Here is a 21,734-nt window from a genome sequence, read left to right as displayed (position 1 = left end):
TGCCTCAGTGAGCCCTCCTTTTCTCCTCACAAAGGAGGCAAGATCTATCTCTAGGGTAGGACTCTCAGCCATTCTACTCTATGAGCAATCTTGAGTGGAAGAACCGATTAGTGGTCCAAACATGCATATTGTTCAATACAGATTGTGGCTTTTTCCTCAAATTGTATACTGTGTCTCTTACTATACTTGGGGTAGGGGGCTGTGCCACACCAATGGTACTCAGAACTTACTCCTGCCTCAAACTTAGGAAACTCTCCTGACAAGGCTTCGAGGACCATATGTGGTGCCGGGGATCGAACCAGATTAGCCAAATGCAAGTTAAGTGTCCAACTCACTGTACTATCTCTCCAGCCCTTATTACACGTTTAATTCTATATAATATTCAGCTAAAAATGTGTTTGAGTATAGACTAGTGGGTATTTTTGCTAAGAAAAATAAAGCAAAAAGAGCAGAAACTTTATTTAACATGTTTCCGTATCCTAGGACTCTGGGGGCCAACTAAAGTCCTTCACAACTGCAGACACACAAACTCACATGAAGGCCATGTTGGCATGGCCCATCTTCCTGCCCACTGAAAAGCACAATCTGATCTTCCAGAGACTTCTTTCAGCAGAGTGTGATCTCAGCTACTAGGTATGTTCACACCAGCGATCTTTGAAGATGGCTGTGTCTTAGAATTGTGCCTTGAACTAGGTCTTTGTTTTGTTTTGTTTTGTTTTGTTTTTGGGGCCACACCAGCAATGCTCAGGGATGGGCCTGAGGAATCATATGGGGTGCCAGAAATTGAGTCCATGTGTGAATAGCACAACAGGCAGGGTCCTTGCCTTGCATGTGGCCAACCTGGGTTCAATCCCATATGATCCCAGATCACAGATCAAGAGTAGAGCCAGTAGTAGCCCCTGGGTTTCACTGGATGTGACTCAAAAACAAATCCTTTTAAAAAGTCCCATTGAGATCTGTATTGAGTTAAGATTTCATCACTTTGAAACTGCCCTTCAGTGATGTTAAGATTCGCGAACAATCCCATCATCACTCTCCCCATGGTTATCATTCTCCTAACAATAAGCAACGTATCTATCAAGCATCACCTGACAATGAGCTTATCCACAGTAACCCAGCTGAGCCGCCCAATAGGAAGTGGTGCATGACAACTGGTCCCTTTTCTTTTCCCTTTCTTGCCTTAAGGAAACCTGGTCACAGGTATAAAGCATGTCCAAAGTTGCCTGAAAATCTATTTTAAAACTTTAGGCAAGTAATGTGAAACTGTTCAATCTGTAACTTGGAAGTAATATTTGGCCTTGATGAAAAATATATTTTATTATTGGAAGGTCTCAAGACCTCAATCATTCTGAATGCTTCTGACATGATATAAAATGATCCATGGTTAGCCACAAATAAATGAGAAAATGAGCAAATTCTATCTTGCAGAACAGTCATCTTGACATATATATAAACATATACATAAATGCATCCTCTGCAGATCCTAAAGGTTAGGTACAATTACCTGAGAGAACCATTCCCTGTGAAGCCAGGACCAATGTTATAAGCCACATTCAAACCTCCTTTCCAGCTCTCATCTGGCGGGGCACTTCCACCCATGCGGCTGCAGGACAAATGAAAACAACACAAAAAGACTGAAAGAAGCCATCATAATACTGACAAAGAGACATTGTGTTTATTTAAGGATATGCACGGGGCCAGGGATATAGTACAGCGGGGAGGGCATTTGCCCTGCACGTGGCTAGCTCAGTTTCAATCCCCAGTATTCCACATGGTCTCCTGAGCAACGCCATGAGTAATTCCTGAGAAGAGAGCCAGGAATAGAGCCCTGCTGGATGTAGCCCAAAATAAAACCAAAAAAAAATTGGTTTTCTGGTTTTGGGGGCCACATCCGGTGATGTTCAGGGGTTACTCCTGGCTCTGTGCTCAGAAATTGGCTTGGCTTGGGGGACCATATGGGATGCAGGGGGATCGAACCGTGATCCACCCTCAGTTAGCCACATGCAAGGCAAACGCTCTACCTCTTGCGCCACTGCTCCGGCCCTGAAAACAAAAATTTTTGTTTGTTTTTTGGGTTTTGGTTTTTGGGTCACACCCAGCAGCGCTCAGGGGTTACTCCTGGCTCTACGCTCATAAATCGCTCCTGGCAGGCTTGGAGGACCATATGGGTCTCTTGATTCCATTGTTGTAGACTTTGACTTGGATATTTAGTTCTGTTTTAGTTTTGGGAGGTCACACCTGATGGTGCTCAGGGATTACTCCTGGCTCTGCACTCAGAAATCACTCCTGGCAGACACTGAGAACCATAAGGAATGCCGGGATTCGAACTACCATCCATTCTGGATCAGCTGCTTGCAAGATAAATGCACTACCACTGTGCTATCTCTCTGGCCAAGTTCTGTCCTTTTTTTATATCCACCAATGCTCCTGAGACCACTGGACCCCTGACCCCCATACTTTCATATTTGTGCTTTTCCTCTTTCTCTCAGTTTCTTTCCTTTTCCTCGCTATTCTCTGGGGCCAAGACTGTGTGGGACACTCCCATTTAGACCACTGCATTTCTTCACGCAGTTATTCTAAATACCACATATAAGTGATATCATTCTGTATTTATCCTCCTTCTTATGGCTTATTTCATTTAACTTAATATCTCCCAGTTCCATTCAGGTTGCAGCAAATTGTCATATCTTATAAGCTATGTAGCATTCCATTGTATATATATGGAACACATCTTCATAATCCACTCGTCTGTTGTTGAACATCTAGAATTCCAACTATTCACTTTTTTTAAGAATCAGGAATCAAACCCAGAGCCTCATTAGTGTAAAGCTAATGCTCTCCCACTGAGTCACAACCCAAACATAACAAGATTTTGAATAATTTGCTTTAGTTTGGGGCCACATGCAAATAAAGTGCTCAAGGTTTACTTCTGGCTCTGCACTCAGGGTGCACTTCTGATGAGCTCGGAGGATCATTTGGGATGCCAGAGATTGAACTTGAGTAGACTGCATGTAAATACTGTCACTCTGACTCTTAAAGGCTTTCACTTTAATATAAGTAAGCTATATTTAGATGAGAAAATGGCAGTGCAAAAATCTTAATTTCATATAAAACTAGGAAATGATACCGTAATAATATTTCTGCATCATTATATCCAATGGGATGTACAGGAATTTGTGGGATCCCCACTCCATCTTCAACATCAAGTCTAAAGGTGTACTCTGCAAAAGTCAATTGCATAACATTAAGACATAAGCATGTAAGCAAGGATCTAGAAACAAGTTTCTTTTACCACCATTATTTTTTCTTTTTTTTGTTTGTTTATTTGTTTGTTTGTTTTTGAGCAACTCCCAGTGGCACTCAGAAGTTACTCCTGGCTCTGTGCTCAGAAATCACTCCTGGCAGGCTTGAGGGACCATATAAGATTCCAGGAATCGAACCTGAGTCCATCTGGGGTCAGACACATGCAAGGCGAACACCCTACTGCTGTGTTATCACTCCGGACCCTACCATTGCATATTTTCAATGCTTAAAATTATATTCAGGGGCCCGAGTGATGGCACAAGTGGTAAGGCATCTGCCTTGCCCGTGCTAGCCTAGGATGGACTGCAGCTCAATCCCCCAGCAACCCATATGGTCCCCAAGCCAAGAGCGATTTCTAAGTGCATAGCCAGGAGTAACCCCTGAGCATCACCAGGTGTGGCCCAAAAACAATAAATAAATAAATAAATAAATAAATAAATAAATAAAAATAAATATATAAATAATAAGTAAAATAAAATTATATTCAAAACTTAAATTTTGGGCCCGAGTGATAGCACAGTGGTAGGGCATTTTCATTGGATGCAGCCAACCTGAGACAGACCCAGATTTGATTCCCAGCATCCCAGATGGTCCCCCAAGCCTGCCAGGGGCAATTTCTGAGCACATAGCCAGGAGTAACCCCTAAGCATCACTGAGTGTGCCCTCCCAAAAAAAAAAAAAAAAAAAACCTCAATTAAATTAATGCTTCACCAAAGATACTTTTTCCAGCCAAACTTTCAATGAAATTTTAATGAAGGATACACAGCATCATGCATAAACAACAGCTTAGAAATTTTACAGATTCAAAATCAGCCATAAAAGAAGAGCTGAAGGTTTTACTTTAAAGCAAGACAGACCCAACAAACACATCAAACTTGTACAATAAGATGACACTTAATCCCATGACAATAATCTCTCTCAACATCAGTGGACTTAATATTAACATATTAAATGCACCAAGAGATAGAATATTGGGGCTGGAGAGATAGCATAGAGGTAGGGTGTTTGCTTTGCATGCAGAAGGATGGTGATTTGAATCCCGGCATGCCATATGGTCCCCTGAGTCTGCCAGAAGTGATTTCTGAATGTAGAGCCAGGAGTAACCCCTGAGTACTGCTGGGTGTGACCATAAAAAAAAAGAGAGAGAGAGAGAGAGAGAGAGAGAATATTAAAATGGAGGGGCTGGAGAGATAGCATGAAGGTAAAGCATTTGCCTTGCATGCAGAAGGACAGTGGTTCGAATCCCGGCATCCCATATGGTCCCCCAAGTCTGCCAGCAGTAATTTCTGAGCATAGAGCCAGGAGTAAACCCTGAGCACTGCTGGGTGTGACCAAAAATAAATAAAGAATATTAAAATGGATCAAAATGTCAAATCCAACATTTTCCTGTTTGCAAGAAACACATTTGAATAGTCAGAGCAAACACAGAATCAATGTCAAAAGTTGGAGAACAATCATTCAAGTAAACAACTCCCTTAAAAAGGTTTGGAGTGGCCATACTAATATCAGACAACACAGACTTGAAGCTTGAAAAGGTTATAAGAGATAGAGATAGACATTTCTTAATATCAAGGGATACAATCCACAACAAGCTAACCACAAAGCTAAAAACAAATACTACTGTTACACTAGTAGTATTACCCCCTGGACTACGAGTATGGGATCCATGCTGGGAACAGAGGAGGAGGGAGGACGGCTCTGATGATTAGAATGGCCCTAATTCACTGTCATTACATACCTTAAATATAACTGTGAAAGACTTGTAATTTATTGGTCACAAGAAAAATTATTTAAAAAAGTAATCAAGGGATATTACAACAGGAAGAAATCACACTCCTAAACATATATGCACCCAATTCAGGACCAGCAAAATACTTAAAAGAATTGCTGATAGATTTGAAGAAAGACATCAATAACAACACAATAATGGTGGAAGACTTCAACATCTTACTATCAACCCTTGACAGATCAAACATGCTAAAACTTAAGAAGGATATGCTGGCTTTGAAGGAAGAAATTGAAGAGAGTGGCTTGGTAGATATATATAGGACTCTCCATTCCCAAAAAGCTGAATACACATTTTTCTCCAATGACCATGGGACATTCTCCAACATAGACCACATAATGGACCACAAAACATACCTCCATAAAATCAAGAGTATAGAAATTGTATCAACTACCTTCTCATATCACCATGTACAAAGTAGAAGTGAATTACAAACAGACACAGAAAAATTAAACTGGAAATGAAACAGCTTACTACTGAACAGCAAATGGGTTAGAGACAATTAAAGAGGAAATCAGAAGATTCCTAGAAACAAATGAGAATGAAGACATGATTATCAGAATTATTATCAGACACTCTTATTATCAGACATAGCAAAATAGGTATTAAAAGGAAAATTTAAAAAAGAGAAAAATTTAAATGTATAGCTTTGCAAGCATTCATCAGGAAGAAAGACCCTACATAAATAAAAGTTAATGGTCCTACCACCACCACCACCACCACAAAAATTATAAAAAAGAAAGAAAAGAAAAGAAAAAAAAAGTAAGTTAATGGCATAGCTTAAAAAATTGGAAAATGATCAATAAGATGAACCAAATATAGGCAGACAGAAGGAAATAAGAACTCAAAGCAGAAATTAATGAGCTAGAAATCCAAAAAAAAATTCCAAGAGATCAATTAAAGCAAGAGTTGGTTCTTTGAAAAAAGAAAAATGTCTATAAAGCACTAGCAAGACTCACAAAGAGTGAGAGACTTAACAAGCTAAATTATAAATTAAAAGGGAGAGATTACTAGAAACAATACAAAACTTCAAATGGAAATCAGAGATTACTTTAAGAAACTCTATGCCAGAAAACAAAAGAACCTAGAAGAAATGGATATTTCTTGGACTCCTATAACTTTCCAAGTTTGAACCAAGATGATCTGGCATATCTGAACAGACCTATCACTATTGAAATTAAAATGGTAATCAAAAGTCCTTTTAAAAACAAAAGCTCAGGTCCAGATGAATTTACTAGCGAATTCTTTCAAACCTTTTAAGAATACATACTACCAGGGTCAGAGAGATAGCACAGCGGTGTTTGCCTTGCAAGCAGCCAATCCAGGACCTAAGGTGGTTGGTTCGAATCCTGGCCTCCCATATGGTCCCCCGTGCCTGCCAGGAGCTATTTCTGAGCAGACAGCCAGGAGTAACCCCTGAGCACCACTGGGTGTGACCCAAAATTAAAAAAAAAAAAAAAAAAGAATACGTACTACCAATCCTTTTCAGGCTCTTCCAGAAAATTGAAGAAACAGAAACACTCCCAAATAGTTTTTATCATGCTATCATCACCCTGAAGCCAAAAGCAGAGATTGAGAGAGTCAGAGAAAGAGAGAGAGTCAGAGAGAGAGAGAGAAATAACTACAGAACAAAATCCTTGATGAAAATAGATCCTCAATGAAATCCTACCAAATAGGAGAGCAGAGTGATAGTGCAGTGGTAGGGCATTTGCCTTGCACGCAGCTGACCAAGGACGAACCTTGGTTCTATCTCCAGCATACCATATAGTCCCCCAAGTCAGGAGCAATTTCTGAGCACATAGCCAGGAATAACTCCTGAGCGTCACCAGGTGTGGCCCAAAAACAAACAAAAACAATTTAACACCCAAAAATCCATGGCATTTTAATATACAAATAATGAAAATGAAGAAAGAAACATTACAAAAATAACCCCATTCACAATTGTGCCTTGGAATATTAAGTACCTTGGAGTCAATTTAACTAAAAAGATGAAAGACTTATTCAAAAAAATTATAAAACACTGTTTCAAGAAATAAAAGAGGACACAAGGAAATGGAAATATATACCCTGATCATGGTTTGGGAGGATTAACATAATTAAAATGGCAATACTGCCCAAAGCATTGTACAGATTTAATACAATCCTCTAAAGATACCATGACATTTTTCAAAGAAGTGAACTAAACATTCTTGAAATTCATTTGGAACAATAAGTTCCCATGAATAGCTAAAGCAATACTTGGGGGGCCGGAGAGATAGCATGGAGGTAAGGTGTTTGCCTTTCATGCAGAAGGTCATCAGTTTGAATCCCGACGTCCCATATGGTCCCCCGTGCCTGCCAGGAGCAATTTCTGAGCCTGGAGCCAGGAATAACCCCTGAGCACTGCTGGGTGTGACCCAAAGCCACGAGAAAAAAAAAAAGCAATACTTGGGAAAAAGAGGATGGGAGGCATCACTTTTACTCAACTTTATTTTTTTTTTTTTGGTTTTTTTTGGTTTTTGGATCACACCCGCAGCGCTCAGGGGTTACTCCTGGCTTTATGCTCAGGAATCACTCCTGGCACTCTCGGGGGACCATATGGGATGCCAGGATTCGAACCAATGGCCTTCTGCATGAAAGGCAAACGCCTTACCTCCATGTTATCTCTCCAGCCCCTTTTACCCAACTTTAAATTATACTATAAAAAACACAAGCATGGTATTGGAACAAAGACAGACCCTCAGAACAATGGACTAGACTTCAATATTCTGAGACCGACCCCCAGATATACAACCAATTAATCTTTGATAAAGAAGCTAGAAATACAAAATAGAACAAGAAAGGCCTCTTCAACAAATAGTGTTGAAACAACTGGTCAGCCACAGGCAAAAAAGCAAATATGTCTCTATTTAACACCACACACAAAGATCAAATCAAAATGTATTAAAGACCTAAAACTATAGATACATAGAGGAAAACATAGGCAAAACATTTCATGAATTTGAAACTAACGGCATCTTCCAGGAGAAAACACCACTGTCCAAGCAAGTGGAAGCAAAGATCAACAAATGAGACTACATAAAACTGACAAGCTTCTGCACTTCAAACAGTAACTAGGATCTAAAAGCTACTCAGGAAATGAGAGAAACTATTCACCCAAGACCTATCTGATAAAGGGCTAATATCTAAGATATATAAGGTATCAGAACTGAACAAACAAAACTCATCTAATCCCATCAAAAGTGGGGAGAAGACATGAACAGACATTTTATCAAAGAAAAAATACAGATGGCCAAGAGGCACATGAAAAAATGCTCCACATCATTAATCATCAGGGAGATGCAAATCAAAACCACAATCAGGTATCATCTGACACCACAGAGAATAGCACACATCACAAAAACAAGAACCACCAGTGTTGGCATAGATGTGGGGAGAAAGGGACTCTCATTCACTGCTGGTGAGAATGTTATCTAACCCACGCTCTCTGGAAAACAATATGGATATTTCTTTAAAAACTGGAAATTGAGCTTCCTTATAATCCAGAAATACCTAGGAATATACCCTACGAACACAAAAATGCCAAGCAAAAAAGCCCTTGCACTCCTACATTCATCACAGCATTATTTACAATAGCCAGAATCTGGAAGCAACCCAGGTGCCTGACAACAGATGAGTGGCTAAAGAAACTGTCGTACAGCTATACCATGGAATACCATGCAGCTGTTCGGAAAAATGAAGCCATTGCCTATACATGGATGGACATAGAGTATCATGCTGAGTGAAATGAGTCAGGGGGAGAGGGATAAACAGAATAATCTCACTCATCTGTGGGATATAAGGAAAATAAAAAGACAGTGTAGGGATGATATTCCAGAGACAATAAAGATGAGGATTTGGAAGACCAGTCCATGGTAGGGAGCTTGCCACAAAGGGCAGAGACTGCAGTTAAAGCAGAGAAGAACATTCACAGCAGCCCTTCATTAGCAGTAGTGCAAACCACAATGTCAAAAAGGAAGAGAGAGAGAGAGAGAGAGAGAGAGAGAGAGAGAGAGAGAGAGAAGTAAAATGCCAGCCCCAGAAGCAGGTGGAAGGTGGGAGGGAAGAGAGAATTAGGGAGGGTGAGAGGAAAACTTGACATTGTTGGCAGGAAATATGCATTGGAGATATACATTGTATAACTGTAAACTCATTCATGAACAACTTTTTCTGTGGGGGGAAAATGTAGTATAAAACAACCTTATAACCATGGTATTTAAATTTTAAAAAAAAAAATAGAAGAGTAATAAAATAGGGGCCAGAGGAATAGCATAGCAGGTAGGGTATTTGTCTTGCATGCAGCCTACCCGAGTTCAATCCCTAACATCCCATACAGTCCCCTGAACCTGCCAGGAGTGATTTCTGAGTGCATAGCAAGGAGTAAGCCCTGAGCACCGCCACCGGGTCTAGCCCAAAAAGCAAAAACAAAGAGTAAGAAATTAAATCATAGGGACCAGAGTGATAGTAGCAGACAGGGCATTTTCCATACACATGGTCAACCTTGGTTTAATCCTCAGCATTCCATATGGTCCCCTGAGCACTGCCAGGTGGAGCCCAAAAGCAAACAAAAAAATTTACATTATAGCCTATCTGGCCAGAGAGATGGTACAGAAAGTAAGGCACTTGTATTGCACAAATTTTTAGTAGGGACCACCCAGTGACTGACCCCGCCCCTGCAAAAAAGAAATTGCCTACTAAAATAGCTTTAGGCCTCCTGGAGCACTACTGAATTCCATGAAACATTTACAAACAAAATAGGGGCTAAAGGGGCCAGAGAGATAGCATAGGGGGTAAGAATCTTGCCTTGCTTGCAGCCAACCTGGGTTCAATCCCCAGCATCCCATATGGTCCTACCACTATGCTATCCCTCTGACCCTAGATCAATGTTTTTCTTTCAGAAATACAATAGTACTTAAAGTGACTTGCACTGAAATAAATGGAAATTTTATTTTAAGAGTACAAGAAGCTTCTAGACAAGCATAAAAGGACTAGAATAAAACTGTTCAATGCAGCTTTATGTGTCAGAACCTTTTGAAAACAATCCAAATGTCCATCAACAATTAATTATCTAATATTCATTCAGGAACACTACTCGGCAGAAAACAAAACAAAAAGGGATTAGGTAATGACCAGACCTTAGAGTAAGAATCTCTAATCAATGCTGCTGACATATTAAAGAGCACCAAAAACATCCTGAATATCATTAAAATTTGCCAATGCTGGCCTATTGAAGAGATAAATCACTGGGAAATTTAGGAAAACTAAATTATAATTCTTTAAGAGTAGGGTTGCTTTGGGGATGAGAATATGTTTATTTCTGGATAGATCTGCTAAAGGGAATGAAAGAATTCTACTCTTCCCTGAACTGTTTGTTTTTGTTTGTTTGTTTGTTTTAGGGAGGTCACATCTGGCAATATTCAGGGTTTACACCTGATTTCGCACTCAGGAATCACTCCTGATGGTCTCAGGGAACCATATGGGATGCAGGGAATTGAACCCAGGTTGGTCAAGGTAAGTAACCTCCCTGCTCTCTGATTGCTCTGGTCCAACTCTTCCTTGAATTTTTTTGGGAGGATCACACCCAGTGGCGCTCAGGGATTACTCCTTACTCTGCACTCAGAATTGCTCTTGGCAGGCATGGGGAACCATATGAAATACGAAAGTTGAACCACTGTCCATCATGAATCAATGAATGCAAGGCAAAAGTCCTACTGCTGTGCTATCTCTCCAGTCCATCTTCCCTGAATTTTCATGCCCATGTTCATGCCTCATGAAAATTTAAAAATAATGTATTAAGAAATGTTTTTTTTTAATTTCTAGAGTTAATACAAAACATTCTAACTGATAACATTTGTCGTTATTGTTATTGTTCTGTAAAATACTTGCTTTCTCTAAAGGTTTTCTTTTTTTTTTTCCTTTGGTTTTTGGTTTTGGGGCCACACTTGGAAGTGCTCAGGGGTTACTCCCAGCTCTGCTTTTAAGAATCACTGCTGGCAGGCTCGAGGAATCATATGGGATGCCAGAGGTCAAACCTGGGCTGGTCATGTGCAAGGCAAACACTCTACCTGATGTGCTATGGCTCAAGCCCCTCTCTAAGGGTTTTCTTAGGACTGTCTCCCCGAAGCGCAAGTAGTATTTTTACATAAATGGTGATGGCAGCTCACCCTTTACCTTTAGCTGGATAGCCTGGTGTGAGTGGGTCCCCAGCACCATTGAGGTTAAGCACGTTCCCTCTCTGGGCTACCGTGCCAGGAAGGTTCCATCCTTTGGGGTACGGCTGGACATCGGGGGCAGAATAGTCAGCTGGGTCTGAGAACAAGATGATTCCTATGGCCCCCGCCAACATGGCATTTTTCACCTGCAGAGGAAATGTGCAATTCACATGTGAAAGAGAAAATAATATATCACTAAAAAGAAAATCAAATCTCTGGAAAGGAAATGGAGACTTTGCTTTTGAGAACACATTAGATATTCTGTTTTGCTTTGCCCTGAAGACAATTCCTCTCACAGAACTCACATTTGTTGTATATTGCTATGAGGCTTCTGCTTCTATTAGTCCCGTGATCTCTAAAACTATAAAATGAACCCTTCCCTACTATATTTATATATTCTAAACACTCTATATTTATGGAGCCAGAGAGTTGGCATAGCAGTGGGGCATTTGCCTTGCATGCAGCTGACCCGGGAGGAACCCGGTTCGATTCCCAGCATCCCATATGGTCCCCCCAAAGCCTGCCAGGGGTGATTTCTGAGTGCAGAGCCAGGAGTAACCTCGACCACCGCTAGGTGTGGCCCAAGAACCAATAAATAAATAAATAGTGCTTTAAAAGATAAAAACACTATATATTTGTAATATGGCATCAGTCACAATATTTAAAAATACTTTTTTTGATGTGGGATTTTAGGTGTTTGCTTTTTTATTGGGGGAAGAGGAGAGCATTTGATGGTTATGATGCCAGAGCAACAGTACACCAGGTGGAATGCCTGCCTTGCACAGGGCCAACTTGGGTCTGACTCCCCACACACATCCCATATGACCCCCCAGGCATTGCCTGGAGTAATTCTGAGTGCAGAATTCTGCACTGAGTGCCATCAGGTATTGCCCAAAAACAAAAACAAAAAATTCAACAGTAAATTCTAGCTATATCACAAGACATATCTTTTACAAAATACATGGATTTTGTACATATGCATATAAAATAATATACATATGAATCATAAAATAAATGCATATACATGGCATATATAGAAAAAGTGTAATACATGCACATAATGTATCTAGACACAAGATATGAGCACATGCAACAAGTGTATATGTATCATTTAATATATGTATGATATAACAACTTTGTGTAATTATACCCACAATTTATGCATAACTGGTGCATAATTATACCCCACAAGATATCTGTGTTACATTATGCACATATGCACAGAACATATTTAGACAAAATGTATACCTATATGCAACAAAATACATGGACACATACCATCATATTATGTACATATATTTAAAGCACTTTGGGAAACATAGATATCAACATTTATGATACTAAGCCTATCTTCTTTTTCAAGAGGATCAAATAGTCCAATACCTTATTTCCTCTGAAGATTTTCCCATATCTTGCAATAACTATCTTTCCAGTGCAATTGATACCCAATTCTCTTTCCAGTTTAAAAAAATCTTCAGTACGAGCATAGTTCACATATATGAGATCTCCCTGGAAAGGAAATTAAAAAATAAATACAATCCTGCTGTGACGAAAGAGAAAAAAACAAAAAATATATGCATCTAACCATACATCATCAATGTTATCTCTCCTGGCTGGGGCTGAACAAATAGATCAAAGCTAATTCTATAAGTGTTTTAGAAAGGATTGCAAAATACTGAAAAGTGAAAAAATGACAACATAAAAAAAAAACATTTTAAAGGGCTGGAGTGATAGCACAGTGGGTCAGTCATTTGCCTGGGTTCAATCTTCAGCATCCCATAGAGTTCCACCAGGAGTTAATTCCTAAGTGTAGATTCAGGAATAACCCCTGGATATCACAGATGTGCCCTCCCCAAGAAATACACATTTTAAGCAGTATTTTCTGTTTTGAATAAATCATCAGCATATTCTGGGACACCAAAAATAGAATAAATAAAATCACAGGCTTTTTCGTTGTTTTGTTTTATTTGGAGCCACCTGTGGCTGTGCTCTGGTCTTACTCCTGGCTCTATCAAAGATCTTTCCTAGCAGTGCTCAGGGACCAAACCAGGATTGATCATGTGCAAAGCAAGTACTTTAGCTCCTCATTCTGTTTTGTTTTGTTTTGTTTTGTTTTGTTTTGTTTTGTTTTGTTTTTGGGCCACACCCGGCGTTGCTCAGGGGTTACTCCTGGCTGTCTGCTCAGAAATAGCTCCTGGCAGGCACGGGGGACCATATGGGACACTGGGATTCGAACCAACCACCTTAGGTCCTGGATCAGCTGCTTGCAAGGCAAACACCCTGTGCTATCTCTCCGGGCCCTCCTCATTCTTTAAATTCCAAGTATGTTTAACTCCCCACTGTGGTAATAATTTAAGAATTTCTGGGGCTGGAGCAATAACACAGCGAGTAGACATTTGTCTTGCATGCGGCAGCCCTGGGTTTGATCTCCGCATCCCATATGGTGCCTAGAGCCCACCGGGAGTAACTTAAGAGCAAAGAGCCAGGAGTAACCTGAGTGTCGTTGGGTGTGGCTCAAAAACAGAAACAAAAAAATTCTGTTGTTGCTGCTGGATCAATAGCAATAGCAGATAGGGCACTTGTTTTGCACATGGCTTACCTTGGTTCAATTCCTGACACCCCATATGATACTCAGAGTACTGCCAGGAATAATCCCTGAGAACAGAGCCAGGAGTAGTAAGTCTGAGTGTGGCACAAAAAGAAAATATAATTTTTGGAGGGGGCTTTGGGACCACATCCATGTTGCTCAGGGATTACTCCTGACTTGGGGGACCATATGGGACACCGGGGATCGAACCTAGGTCCATCCTGGGTCAGCCACGTGCAAAGCAAACACCCTACAACTGTGCTATCACTTGGGCCCCGTGCAGCTTATGTTCTTTGGGGAGAAGTTTGGTTTTTGGGTCACACCCGGCGGTGCTCAGAGGTTACTCCTGGCTCTGTGCTCAGAAATCACCTCTGGCAGAATCGGGGTACCATATTGGATGCCAGGATTCGAACCACCATCCGTCCTGGTGAATCGGCTGTGTGCAAGGCAAATGCCTTACCGCTGAGCTATCTCTCTGGCCCCCCCAAAAATAAGGATTTTTGTGATGCAACCTATAAAATCCATCTGCATACTAGTCACAGATCAGACTGTGGAAGAAAAGCAGGCAAGAGACGCTTGTCTACAAGTCCAGAAGGGCATTCACTCCTCTAGGCTCTGGCTTCAACTTAGTCTCCTCTCTTTATGCTTTAAATTGGTTTTAGGCTACTGTGCTACACAGCACAATCATTCTGCCTCCTCCTTCTGACCTTCTTAATTTCATTTTTCTATCTTGGTTTTATAAAACAAATATTTAAAGAGTGATTAATTTTTTTTTTACCTCTGGCATACCCTGAGCTGAGAAGGCATTGTATGGAGGTACAATATTTGTAACATTTTCATATCCATCTGGTGGTGGCTCAAGGTATGATGTTTTAAAAATCTAGTAAGGATAGAAATATATTAAATTGGAGAGAAAATTCCAAGACAATTATTTTACAATAATGCATTTCCCATAACTATAAATTTAAGAAAAATTACTCAAACACAGGTTCTATAACCACTTTATTTAGATGAAGTTCATGGCAACATGATTGGAAAACTCCTGTATTAAAGAAGTGAGATTTTCTCCGAGGCGCTTAGCCTCAGGTAATCAGACCATGGAAATAGGAAAGCATGAGATCCAAGGTGGACCCTGCTTGTCTCCCTTTCCGATTTCCTAGGAGCCCCTGGTCTTTCATGGGCATTTATGTAATGGCTCCCTCTGTCTTTTACCCAGTCCACTGCTTACTGAAATCTGTATTCCTTTCCTGCAACAATTCACTGGCCCTCAACTAAGCCATGGCCAACAAGCTTTCCAGACTGTTAGTGCTGATGGAAAGGTCAGTTCAGACGTCCAAGCACATGTCAGGTGGAGCTGCTCTTCCCGCCCCGAAGCCCTGCCACTGGTTCCCTTCTGCCTTCCCTCCTGCTCCAACATGCCCTAGCTGACCCCCACAGCAAGCAGAGGAGTCCACTTGAATGCTACTTCCTTCCCCCATTCACTTCTCCACTGCCTCCTAACTACTGTTAAACTCACCCCTTTTTCTCATTCCTGCTAACAGCTGAATTCAGTGCCTCACATCTGAACTGCCTCACAGTTCCTCTCATCTGGAAACCAGTATTCACCCTGTGTCCTGTCTGTGTGATTTAAAGACCATCCAAAATGCCTTTTGGTCACATCTTTCTGATGGTTTCCATTGACTAAACCCCTTGGAATAGCAGAAAAGCCTTGCTATGGCATCTATAATGTTTATCTTTTGTCTATTTTGGGTCCACATCCATTGGTACTCAGGGGCTCCTCCCTCTTTGGAATATTTCCCATATAATACGAGGAATCAAACCCAGGCTTCCTCCATGCAAAGCATGTGTTCTGGACCCTGGTCATCTCCCTACTGTATACTCTCTATTGTCAGGGTGCACTTTGCATCTGACACGTTTTTCTTTTGTTTTGATTTTTTGAGAGTCTACACCTGGCGATGCTCAGGGGTACTCAGAACTCTTCACTCAGGAACTACTCTTGGTGGTACTCCAGAGACCATAAGAGATGCCAAGATCAAATCTAGCACCTTGGCACTGATGGAACTGATGAGTGGCCCTCCACTGTACTATTGCTCTGGCTCCAACATTTGACACTCTTAAAATGCAGAAAATCTCTTATGTTCTCCAAATAATACTAAGCATGTATTTGTCTCCACATCATTGACAATATTGTTTTCTTCTGTCTAGAATATGTTACCTTGAAATATCATGGTAAAGTTTTAGGATATTAAACACCTAACATATTAATCTTTCAGGGCACCTTCCAGAACTCCCAGGATTCTGGAATGTTCTGCGATAAAATGAGTTTTTCTATGTAGATAAATAAACTTAATAACACTTTCCATAGTGCTTTCATTCTGATTGGAAGTAACAGTTTCAATATCTGCCTCACCTGAGTTAGCTAGAGGAAATCTGTCTTCATCCTCACTCCTGTCTGAGGCCTTAGAACTGTCTAACACAAAGTAGATAGACAACCTTGCCCTAAACAGGAGGCGCTTAATAGCATTAACTCAGATGCTATTTTCCTACATTCCAATCTAGGTAAGCACATGAAATTCTAAGATAAAAGAACCAATTACCTCCACTCCATGTTCATCCAGAATTGACACATAGCTGGGTTTCGTCTCATTCGGGAAAGAGAGAAGAACATCATAATGAACCAACTGTGCTGAATCTAAACCAAACTTCTCCCACTGGGTCTGGATTTTTTTGGCAAGAAGCAAATTTTGTTCTGTTCCTGCCAGATGAGGGAGCCTTGTGAAAGAACTAAAATTAAAAATGAAATATAAGTGGGAGTTAGAAACATACCTACATACCTGTGGACCATTCTAAATACCTCAGCCTCCCTTTAGGAAGTCAGTTTTCGTTTCTCTATCAAAGAGATGTTTTTAAAAGTCAAGCTGTTATCAATATCAATATTGAGTGACTATTCCAATAACTGAGAAAGCCAATTTTAAATCATCCGTGTGTATAATTGCAACTGTCTCATCACGCTCCTAAAGAATTCATTTGAAAGTAAACAAAGCTGGGAAGAGGTTGTGATTCCACACCAAGGAGCGTCCATGCTGCTCATCAGGGAACAGGATGTTTTGAAAGTAGATCATCCTCAAGAGCAGTTAATCAAACCCTTTTTGTTGTTATTTAGGGCCACACCTGGCAAAAGCAATGCTCAGGGATACTCTTGGCTCCGCTCTCAGGATCTGGGTTCCACTCCCAGTACTCCGTATGGTCCCCCAGACACTTCCAGAAATAATTCAAAGTGCCTGAGTGATAGCACAGTGGGTAGGGCATTTGCTTTGCACACTCCAACCAGGGTTTCATCCCTGGAATCCCATATGGTCTCCTGAGCACCACCAGGATTAATTCTTGAGGTAGAGCCAGGAGTAACCCCTGAAAATCCCTGGATGTGACCCCAAAACTAAAACAAACAAAACAAAAGGAACCACCATTCAAACCTGTTTTGTTTTGTTTTGTTTAGGGGGGTGTTAAGATGCACCCAGCAATGTTCAGGGGTTACTCCTAGCTCTGCACACAGGAATTATTCCTGATGGTGTTCAGGTGCCATATGGGTACTGCAGATCCAACCTGGGTTGGCCTGGTGCAAGGCAAATGTCCTAACTGTAGTATAATGGCTCCAACCACAACCTGTTTAAGAAAGCTCACAAGATGATATCAATAGATACAGTGCCTTTCTGATGATACTCTTTTGGAAAAGTCTGAGTGCAAAACTACTAGGACCTTTACTTTCACAAAGTTCAAAATAACTTGCCTAGATATTACTCTTGGATTTGAAAGCTGATGGAATTTACCCTTAGCCATCTGCTTCTGTTGTGTCTTATGTGGGTCTGTTTTATTTATTTAATAGTTCGGTCTCCCAAGCAGCACTCGGGAGGTCCCCAGACAGCTCCACCTACTCTGAGCTCCCAAGCCAGGCCCTGAGTATGTCGTAGTGCTAGGCCTTGGAGTTGCTTAGGCCCTGTTGCACTGCAGGGCCACCTTGGCAGTGCTCAGGGACTTTCAGGACTATACCCTGCAGTGTTCTAATAATGCTCTGAGGACCGTGTGATGCTGGAATTTGAGCCTGGGCTGACTCAACACAAGGCAATGCTGTCACCTCAGTACTATCACTTCAGCCCTCACTTTGTGCCTTTCCTTATTTTGTTGGGGGGGGGGGGGCAGGGGTTTGGGTAACACCCAGCAGCACTCAGAGGTTACTCCTGGCTCTACGCTCAGAAATCACTCCTGGCAGGCTCAGGGACCAGATGGGATGCCGGGATTCAAACCACTGTCCTCCTGCATGCAAGGCAAATGCCTTACCTCCATGCTATCTCTCTGGCCCCCGCCTTTCCATTTTCAACAAGGAATAAAGGTTTATATTATGTCTGACAGAATCTAAATTTTTAATCTCCTTTTCTTTGAATCAGAGTTGAACATCAGGCCTTTCTTTTTTTTGTTTGTTTTGGGCCACACCTGGCGGTGCTCAGGCGTCACTCCTGGCTGTCTGCTCAGAAATAGCTCCTGGCAGGCACGGGGGACCATATGGGACCCCGGGATTCGAACCAACCACCTTAGGTCCTGGATCAGCTGCTTGCAAGGCAAACGCCGCTGTGCTATTTCTCCGGGCCCCTAAAGGGATATTTTAAAGTAGTATAGATGTGACATCTAATTTCACTAGAAGATTGAAAATTGACCAGTTGAATATAACCTGTTTATGTTTATATTCGTTTTGATCACAGTATTTATTTTCTTTTTCTTTTTTGATCACAGTATTTAATCAAATATGCACGATAACTTACTGAAGAAATGACCTGATGTTTTCCGCTTTCATCTCAGATACCAGTTTCCCTCGGTTACTCTCAGGATGGCGTAGAGAGGAGGCTGTTTGCTGAAGAGGCTTACTGAACCAGCCTGTGGAAGAACAGCACATGCATGCCAGCTTCCAGCTGTTCTAAAGCAGGAGAGACACAGCCGAGAACGTAACTGGGACCCTCCCCTGCAATGCAGAGCCAGGCCCTGGGGAAGGCTACGCTGGGAAGGCGTCGCTGGGAAGGCGACTCTGGGAAGGCCACTGCTTTTCCTGGGCTCTGCAAGTCAGGTTGCTTGGGGGGGGGCGGGGGAGTGCGGGGGATGTGTCCAACATTCCAGATGCTACACACACACACACACACACACACACACACACACACACACACACACACACATACACCGTGTTAGCAAATCCTAAGACCTAGGAAGGCTCCAAATTTAAAAAGGCCCTCACTGCCAAAGGGTTTTCTAAAAGGTATCTGCTATTACAGGAATTTTTCCAAAGCAGTCTGTACTCACTGCTTTGGATGTGAGGGAGGATGTTTAAAAAAAAAAAAAAAAAAAAAAAAAAGTCGCACCTGTAAGAAAAGATGCTTGAAAAAATAACCTCACTAACAGGCATTAGGGCCCTGAAAAAACCTTGGTTGCCTGTCCAGGAGGCATTTGGGAAATATAGGGGTGTAGGATAAATATTAGTTGAGACATAATTTAGCTGATATTTTAAAAATATTGACATAAGTTAGCTGCCATTTTAAAGATTACTCAGACATACAAATACACCCTATGAGGAACATTTGCTTAGATTCAAGTATTTTTATTCAGTCTTACAGAAATATTACTTCTCTAATCTAACTTTGCTCTTAGTGCAGTCCAAGTAAGGGTTAACATTTCAGGTCCCGCTTCGGTTAAGCATAAAACCAAAAGAATTCTGAACTGACCTTGCTACTGAGAAACTGCAAGAAGCAGCCTCCAAAGTGGAGCTATCTGCAGTCAGAAATATGCCTTGGACAGTTTGCCCCTCTGCGCTTTTTTCTGTTCACTTCACTTTTGTCTAAATAACTTCGTTTGAAAATGATTACTTGCAAGACATTGAGTATAAATCTTCCACTCTGTGCTTTGTATAAACGGAACAGAGCTTGAATCCAAGTTGAGCCCTTGGATTTTGTGGCCCACAACCACCCCTGCACACACCTTTCAAGGGAACCCCAAAGATCCCTTAGTGTCAGGGCCATTTCGGTCTGTCACTAGACAGTCCCCAATCGTGCACGAATGAATACCGGTCTCGTCCCTCGCCAGCCTTCCCTGCAGCCCTCCAAGAAGTGCCCCCAAGTGCAACCAAGTCTCGCTGGACGCGGTGGCAACAACGGCCTCCCAGGAGCACTTACCCGCCAGGAAGCCGGCCAGGAAAGAGGCCAGCACCGCAGCCACGCACGACCACACGCACCGCCGGCTGCGGGGCTTCGCCATCGCTGCTGCTCTGGCCCTGAGCTGAGGGCCCTGGGGCCTGCGACAAGAGGACGTGAGAGACCACAGCAGGGTGCAGAGGGCAGGGCTGGGGTGTGGGCCGCAGGAATGCGCCGCAAGGCGCCCACCCACCAGCTGGGGGCACTGGAGAGAGGGCCGCATCCAGGCACCCCTGAGCTGAAGCTGATGGCCAGGGGGACGGCTGGACGATCTGGCCCCAGAGCATCTTACCTCACACCCCAACCCCAGACCATCCACCCCCAGCACCTGAGCATCCTGAGCACCTCCCCAGGCCACCTTCCCATCTCACCCCAAACCTCCTCAGCCCCAGACCACAGCTCCCCAAAACATTTCCCACCCTGGATGTCCGGCTCAGATCCCTGCCCAAATTGTGCAGAACAGGAAAGCGACTAAGTAAGTGTCCTGCTTCGGCAGGGGTCCAGAAACCACAGTGAATCCCAGGTAAGAATTGCTCACTCTAAACCCTCCAGAAGTGGGGTGTGCACAAGGGCCACCTCGGTTCAGATGATGCGGCATGCCTGTGGATTTCTGTCCCCCCATGCCTGTGAGTGAATTCGCAGCAGCTCCTGCCCCTTCCCCAGAGAGAGGTCTGGAAATAGTTGGTAAAGGGTTCTGCTCAGCAGGCCTTAGTGAGGAAGTCCCCCTAAGACCCAGAAGCAGGTGATGGGAACTTTCGTGTGTTGTGTGTGTGTGTGTGTGTGTGTGTGTGTGTGTGTGTGTGTGTGTGTTCATGTAAGCATGCACCTCAGTTCCTTGGTAGGAAGCTCCTGCAGGCAACCCACAGGCCTCACCTGTGCACCTCTTCACCTGCCTTCTCAAATAATGGTTCTTAAAATCATACACCACTTTTCCATTTCTTCTGCAACTGAATTTTTTCCTTAACTCACTGGACTTAACTCACTTCCTTAACTCGGTTATTAATAAGATTCACCATTGAAGGTCCCTCGCTGTCATGAGAGTCAACCCTTTTAGGTCTCTGCCCTCTGTTCTGGACCCTGTTTTGGAGGGGTCACTTATTGCAGGGTGGCAGGGAGTACCTACCCCTACTTGGTGCTGAGTGATCACTCCTAGTGGTGTGCCAGGACTGGATGGTGCTGGAGTTAATCCTGGCCTCTTGATGCAGAGAATGTATGTGCTCCCACCCACTGAGCTATTTCCCTGGTCCAAAGGTTTAAAAGTGTTAGATTTGCAAAGTGGTGCTTCCAACTAGCTCTCTGCATGTGGGCATTTCACCCCAGAGCATTTCCAGACTGGTTTTCTCATTTTTAATGAGAGCAAAATGTTTTGTTGTTTCTATTTTGGGCCACATGAGGCAACGATCAGGAGGAACTCCTGACTGTGCACTCAGGATTTATTCCTGGAGGTGCTCGGGGAACAAAATGGGATGCCAGGGATCAAACTCAGGTCAGCTACATGCAAGGTAATTGCCCTATCCACTCAACTATTGCTCCAACGCCACTTTTTGTTGCTTGTTTGTTTTGGGGTTAAGTCAGCAATGCTCAGGATTACTCCAGGCTCT

At 42.3% G+C, this 21,734-nt stretch overlaps 1 protein-coding gene across 1 annotated transcript in view; it reads right to left on the bottom strand.

Moving 5' to 3' along the window:
• Positions 1-20,206, bottom strand: part of NAALAD2 (N-acetylated alpha-linked acidic dipeptidase 2) — a 55,717-nt gene extending 35,511 nt beyond the window's left edge. The window contains exons 1-8 of the mRNA XM_049765872.1: positions 20,116-20,206; positions 18,721-18,832; positions 16,504-16,690; positions 14,685-14,786; positions 12,703-12,828; positions 11,279-11,465; positions 3,128-3,221; positions 1,505-1,603 (exon numbers count right to left, since the gene is read on the bottom strand). Of these exons, the coding sequence (XP_049621829.1) occupies positions 1,505-1,603; positions 3,128-3,221; positions 11,279-11,465; positions 12,703-12,828; positions 14,685-14,786; positions 16,504-16,690; positions 18,721-18,832; positions 20,116-20,197 (989 nt within the window). The 5' untranslated portion in view covers positions 20,198-20,206. The remainder of the gene's footprint in view (positions 1-1,504; positions 1,604-3,127; positions 3,222-11,278; positions 11,466-12,702; positions 12,829-14,684; positions 14,787-16,503; positions 16,691-18,720; positions 18,833-20,115) is intronic.
• Positions 20,207-21,734: the final 1,528 nt, after the last annotated feature.

The sequence above is a fragment of the Suncus etruscus genome, chromosome 19, assembly GCF_024139225.1.
Source record: "Suncus etruscus isolate mSunEtr1 chromosome 19, mSunEtr1.pri.cur, whole genome shotgun sequence".
NCBI lineage: Eukaryota > Metazoa > Chordata > Mammalia > Eulipotyphla > Soricidae > Suncus > Suncus etruscus.
This window is presented reverse-complemented; position numbering and strand designations above follow the sequence as displayed.